The sequence below is a fragment of the Onychostruthus taczanowskii genome, unplaced genomic scaffold (genome assembly GCF_017590055.1).
Source record: "Onychostruthus taczanowskii isolate IOZ18803 unplaced genomic scaffold, ASM1759005v1 scaffold37, whole genome shotgun sequence".
Taxonomy (NCBI): domain Eukaryota; kingdom Metazoa; phylum Chordata; class Aves; order Passeriformes; family Passeridae; genus Onychostruthus; species Onychostruthus taczanowskii.
This window is the reverse complement of record NW_024501126.1, coordinates 4,763,244-4,769,243: the sequence shown is the minus strand read 5'-3', so window position 1 is coordinate 4,769,243 and position 6,000 is coordinate 4,763,244. Positions and strand designations below refer to the sequence as shown.

At 45.0% G+C, this 6,000-nt stretch overlaps 1 protein-coding gene across 7 annotated transcripts in view; it reads left to right on the top strand.

Annotated features, from left to right (window-relative positions):
- Positions 1-557: 557 nt before the first annotated feature.
- The window catches only part of MED10 (mediator complex subunit 10), a 67,719-nt gene continuing 62,276 nt past the window's right edge, over positions 558-6,000 (top strand). For 6 of the 7 annotated variants that reach the window (XR_005953211.1, XR_005953212.1, XM_041411809.1 and 3 more), the window contains exons 1-3: positions 558-720; positions 890-973; positions 2,308-2,410. Coding sequence is in view for 5 of the 7 variants with exons in the window: in XM_041411809.1 (XP_041267743.1) it covers positions 599-720; positions 890-973; positions 2,308-2,410 (309 nt within the window). In the remaining 2 variants the exon portion in view is untranslated. Of the gene's footprint in view, positions 721-889; positions 974-2,307; positions 2,411-3,491; positions 4,434-6,000 lie in introns of those variants that run through there. The other variant, XM_041411807.1, reaches the window with a different exon arrangement.

The following is a 6,000-nucleotide window of genomic DNA, read 5'->3' as shown; positions in this document are numbered from 1 at the left end:
TTAGATTGGATAATAGGAATAAATTCTTCACTGTGAGGGTAGTGAGGTACAGGCTGCTCAGAGAAGCTGTTGGATGCCCCATCTCCGAAGGCATGCAAGGACAGGCTGGAAGGGGTTTTGAACCACCTGGCCTAGTGGGAGGTTTCTCTGCCTATGGCAGAGAGCTAGATCCAGATGGTCCCTTCCATCCCAAACCACTCTGGATTCCATGTTCCTACGTTTTGCTATTCCCCACATGATTTCAGTGTGGGGTTTTTTTATGAAGCAGAACCTGTCACCGTTTCCATTTCTTACACACGCCAGGCCCAGAAGAAAAGAAGACGGCCCAGAGCTGGCAGGCACAGAACACGTTCGAACACACACACAATCCCGGGACGCGCCCGCTGACCCGGCACCGTCCCGGCTTCCCCTCGCGCGACGGCGGCTGGAGCCGGGACAGCGCCGCCCGTGAAGGGAGGGGGCGTGGCATGGCATGGGGGCGTGGCCTGGCCCGGGGGCGCGGCCGCCCCGCCCCGCCTCGCACCTCCCTCCCTCCCTCCCTCCCTCCCGCGCATGCGCGGCTGGGCGGAAGTGGCGCGGCTCGGGGAGGGCGGCGGCGATGGCGGAGAAGTTCGACTCCCTGGAGGAGCACCTGGAGAAGTTCGTGGAGAACATCAGGCAGCTTGGCATCATCGTCAGCGACTTCCAGCCCAGCAGCCAGACGGGGCTCAATCAGAAATTGTGAGGGGCCGTTGTCGGGGCCGGGCTGCGGGCCTTTTCCCCCTCCAGGCCCAGCGTGGTGCCTCAGGGCTCTCTCTCTGCCTGGGTACCGCTGGCCTCGCACCCACCGTCAGGGGCACCGCAGCGACCCCGAAACCGGCTAAACCCGACCCGTTTTTCTTCCCAACAGGAATTTCATGGTGACGGGCTTGCAGGATATCGACAAATGCCGGCAGCAGCTTCACGATATCAGCGTGCCCTTGGAGGTTTTTGAGTAAGTCTGTGTGTGCCTGGAAGGGGAGGTGCTGCCGTCGGTGACTGCAGGTAGCCTGGTGTGGGTATTTTGGCTGAGGGCTGCTGCTCTCAAACCCGGTCCTTCTGAATGCCTCATGAGAACGCGGGCAGGCAGGAGGAGGTCAGAAGTGCCTTGTGCCTGTGCGGAGGCACAAGGGTAGGAGAAGTGATAAAATGTACACCTGTCTGCATAGAACCACGGGGTGCTTTGAGTTGGAAAGGACCTTAAAGCTCACCTCGTTCCAAGTCCCCCTCCGTGGGCAGGGATGGCACCTACTAGATAAGTTGCTCAGAGCCCTGCCCAGCCTGGCCTTTCAGACTTTTTTTTTTTACTTCTGCATGTGTAGGCAGTAACACAAATTCTGCCGAATTTAGTGATTTCATAGCATCACAGAATGGGTTAGGTTAGAAGGGACCTTCAATAACATCTGGTTCTAACACCCCTGCCATGGACAGGGGCACCCATTTAGTAAGTCAGGTTTCATTTTGGAAAATAGACTTTTACACTAGATTAGGATCAGGATTTAAAGTTGCAAATGAAAATAAAGTTAATAAGTACTCATGTGTTTAGTTTCAGGAGTGGCAGTCTGGCAGAGAATTGCAACATTAAAAGAAAAATGAACTTGGAGGAAGAGCTGTACTAGAGAGCTTTTGTGATACAGCTGATAAGTTAATTTACTGGTGTTTCTTCTAGGTCCAGACATTGCTGGTCTGCTGTACTCCAGTGTGTTACTGGCTGTACATTGCTTTTTTCAGTGGGGCTTTTACTCCAGCTGTAAATTTATGATAACTCTCTTAAATGTTCTCTCTAGTGAGTTTCCCTTGGCCAGGAATTGTATTGCAAAACAAAATTGCAGCTAAGTTTGCTGATACAGTAGTGTTAATTTTTTACTCTTTACTGGGGTATGTGCAGCTCCTCCTCATCCTCATCATGGGGTGCCACATTCCTGTGTGCTTAATGCTCATCATGTCCTAACTAATCCACTTCGTGGTTAGTGCCCTTCCAGTTGCTTGGAAGAGGACCATCTTCCTTTGATCATCTGTGCTTATTGCCTGTGAGAAGCTGGTAGATACATGTTTTTTTTGCTGTGCCTTTAGTACTTCATTCATAGTTCTCTGGAAACAGAGGTTTGCTGGCCACGGCCTTATCCTTGAGCTGCCTTTTGGAAATGGCTGAGTTTAACTGTGGTTGTTTTTAAAATGCGCATTTCAGATAACAGTAGAAAGAAAAAGACAGCAAGATGAGTAATTCTGTACCTTGGAGAGCACCCTAGTAGGGACATGATCATTGAGCAGTGTCTTTTCTGTTTTCAGATACATCGATCAAGGCCGCAACCCTCAGCTTTACACTAAAGAGTGTCTGGAGCGAGCTTTGGCTAAAAATGAGCAAGTGAAAGGAAAAATTGACACTATGAAGGTAAGCCAGAAGTAATGGAAGTATAATGCAATAATGTGTTTGATAAGTTTTTACTTTCCTGTAAATATGTGGGTATTTTTCACTTGTGCAGTTATTAACTTCTGTTACTATGTGATTTGTCTTACAAATTGCTCTGCATCCCTGTATCTTAATTGATGCTGATGCAGCCTGTTCAGGAAAGCAAACCTGTAATTTATCCCACAGTTGGGGATGCAGTTTTCACTGTGATTTTATATTGATTAAAGCTATATGTAGCAGTAGAGATGTTTTACTTGGGTTTTTTGCAGGTGTGGAATTTTGCTGTGTGCAGATTTAAAAGTAAGCAAAACTGAAGGGGTATTTTTCCAGTCTGGAATGGATAGTGGAGGTTTAAAATGTCAAATATGCTCTATAATAATCCGTCAGTCTTTATAAAATTAGTGAAAATGCATGCCGGTGCTTAGGGGTTTCTGAATTTGTACTTTCATTTAGTATGAACCTAAGCATTCTGTGATACAGTTAACTGCTGGAACTACTGCAGAAAAACACAATCAGAAAAGGAAGTTTAGTGAGTTCTGAGAATGGTCTTTGGCTGAATTTAGTGTGGAGGATGACGAGTTGTACTGCCGAATGTAGACTTGTGGAGATAAGTCCTGAGCTTCTTTTTCTTTTCTCTGCGCTTGTGAAATTGTGTACTTGTAAGGCAGGTGTGAGTTGCTTTTTGAAGGTGGAGTGGATTCCATATCAAATCAAGAGGACATGTCCTTAATCAGCTTCCTTAATAAGGTCAGGGAGATACGGGTGCACCAGATTTTATTAGAGAGGGCCAACTGCGCTGTATTTCTTAGGAGAAAATGCAGGTGAATTTCTGGGAATTTACACATGTTTTAGTTTGCCTGGTGCATTCCTTGTGGATTTCACAGGGGCATTTTATGTGGATTTTGTAAATACAACTTTATTTGTTCATGTGGTTTTGGGAGTTTTTGGGTACTTCAGTTCACTGAGAGGTATGTTGGGTACAAACATATCTGTTCATCAGGTAATACTGCTTGATGGAATCTAAATTGTCCAGATGATGTATATACATTTTTTCTCTTTCCAGAAATTTAAAAGCCTGTTAATTCAGGAACTGACAAAGGTGTTCCCAGAAGATATGGCAAAGTACAAAGCTATTAGAGGAGAAGATCCTCCTCCTTAAGTTGGCCTTTGATAACTCTAAAAACGTCTAATAAACTGACACTGTGTTATAAAAACATTGATTGGAGAGAGAGAGAGAATCTAAGCCCTCCTAACAACTGTACTGAAAATGGCAGTGGTGACTGTAAAGGAGCTTGATGGTTGTTCATAGTTCTGGTCTGAAGCTGCTGAATCTTTCTGAAGACTTCTGCTCGGTGATTGTGGTTGAAACTTCCTATGGTAATCTGCTTTTCATTCCTGGAGGGTTTGAGAAATGTAATTGGCTGCGGGTCATCAATGCAGAGTATTTCCCACAAAGTGCATTTCCGTAGCAGAAAAACAAGGTTTTTTGTTTTCTGAAAAGTGTGCCTCAGGACTGTGGGCTCATCTGGTTTTTTAGGAGAAATGCATTTATTACACTTGATTGTTTTTCATTTGTAAACTTCAGGGTTTTTTTACTGCAGTACGAACAGTTGACTGCTTTTGTGTTGCCAAATTCTACTGAGCAGGAGCCTGTCAAGGGCTGCAGTTCTCATGTGTCATAATTAGTTGCAGCCAGGAAAACCTTCAGATCTTTTGTTCTGGGAGCTGCAGTGCAGATGGCTAAGGATATAAGAAGTGAGCATACCTGGGGACTAGCTCCTCTACAACTTCAATGTTTTGTACAGTATTTAATGTAAGCTTTTGTTTATTCGTTTTCTGCAAGCAGGTTGTTGAATAAAAATTTGAAAAAATCTCAAACCTGACATTTTTCTTTTGTATGCTTCTCTTTGGAATGTGAACTGAAAGCTGTGAAAAAATAGCATTTTCTTCAGTTCCACAGTGATAGAAATAAAATGTGTATCAAAACTTGGCTCTTAAAATTTTACATCTGAAGGTGGTGTCAGCTTGATTATTTGGTTTTATGATGAAAACCTCCATTTTAGTACCTGAAACAGGAGATTTTGGGGATCAGCAATTGTCACCTGAAGCTCTGGTTAGCTGTGAGCTCATCTGTGGGATCTGTAACTGTTCATACATAAGGGAGCCCCAGTATGGAACAGAATGGTGGCTCCTCACCGTGGGGTTGGAGGTTTGTGGGATAGATTGGGTTTGCAGTGGGAGGAGCCCTTTTATTCTTGGGTATTTGTGAAACTGGAGCCCTTTGTGCTTATGTTTGTTCTCCCAGATCTATCTTGACTTTTTTTCATCAGCAAATTATTTTATTGCTTTAACTTTCTTCTGGTTGCTAAATGGAGTGGTTTTGGGCAGGAGCCCCAAAATAGCACTATATGCATGTGCTCCATAGCAGGCCTGCCTGGTTGGCTAAGACTTAACAGGGATTTAGGCATGTTTGGATTACTGGTGGCATAGTTTGCACACCCGAAGCACTCTGTGCTCAGTTACCTGCCTCATCCCTGATGCCAGGTACCACCAGGAAGAGGAAAAACAAAACCAGAAAACTAGGTGTTCCTTTTAAAATTTGTTACCTACCAGTCTAAGTTAATCTAATTGCTGCTTGATATTACCCTGCCCTGCACGCTTGCTTTTTCTTGTGTTTGTTCCACCTCTAATCACTTTCACCTTCATGATTTTACTGTATGAACTTGGAAGAGAAGAGTGACAAGGAAAAGGTGCTCCATGTTTGTGTTCGGCTCAGCCTGGATTTTTCTGTGTCCCTAGGAGCTGTTGGAGCACAGCCTGTGACTTCCAAGTGGGGTGTATATGGGACATAAGTAAAGAGGGCAAAGAGGATTTTTCCTGTGTATATAATGTAGTTGAAAAAGGAGCTTAAGAGCAAAATTGTTGACAGCAGGCAGGGGAAATGATATTTAAATGATAGTTGAGAAAATATTTAGGAGGCAAGAGGCCTGTAGATTCTGCTCTGGATACTGGAGCATTCTGTCACCTAGCAGTGAAACCAGCTTGTGTGTCGGATTTGGTGGAGCAGGACTCTTTAAATCTGGTGCTTCCAAGAGGTCTTATTTAGATCTCATGGATTCATAGAATAACAGAATGGTTAGCATTTGAAGGGATCTTTAAGATTATCTAGTTTCAACTCCCCTGCCATGGGGGAGTTGCTCAAAGACCTCTCCAGTCTGGCCTTGAGCACTTCCAGACATGGGCATTCACAGCTTCTCAGGACAACCCATTTCCAGTGTTTCACCACCCCCTCAGTGAAGAATTTCTTCCTAATACCTCACCTAAACCTGCCCACTTTGAGTTTGAAGCCATCACCCCTTGTCCTGGGATTAGCTTGGAGTTAGAGGGATATCCCATGAGGGATAAGCAGCTCCACAGCCCAGAGGCCCTGAAAATGTGTGAAATGTCTGCTCTGTAAGTGTATTGATTTGTTGTGGTCATTAGTTAATGAAGGAAGTGCCCAAGGCTGGCCACAATGAAGGTGTCTACCCCCATAACACTGACACCCATGCCTGCTGATGAGAAGGTTTCAG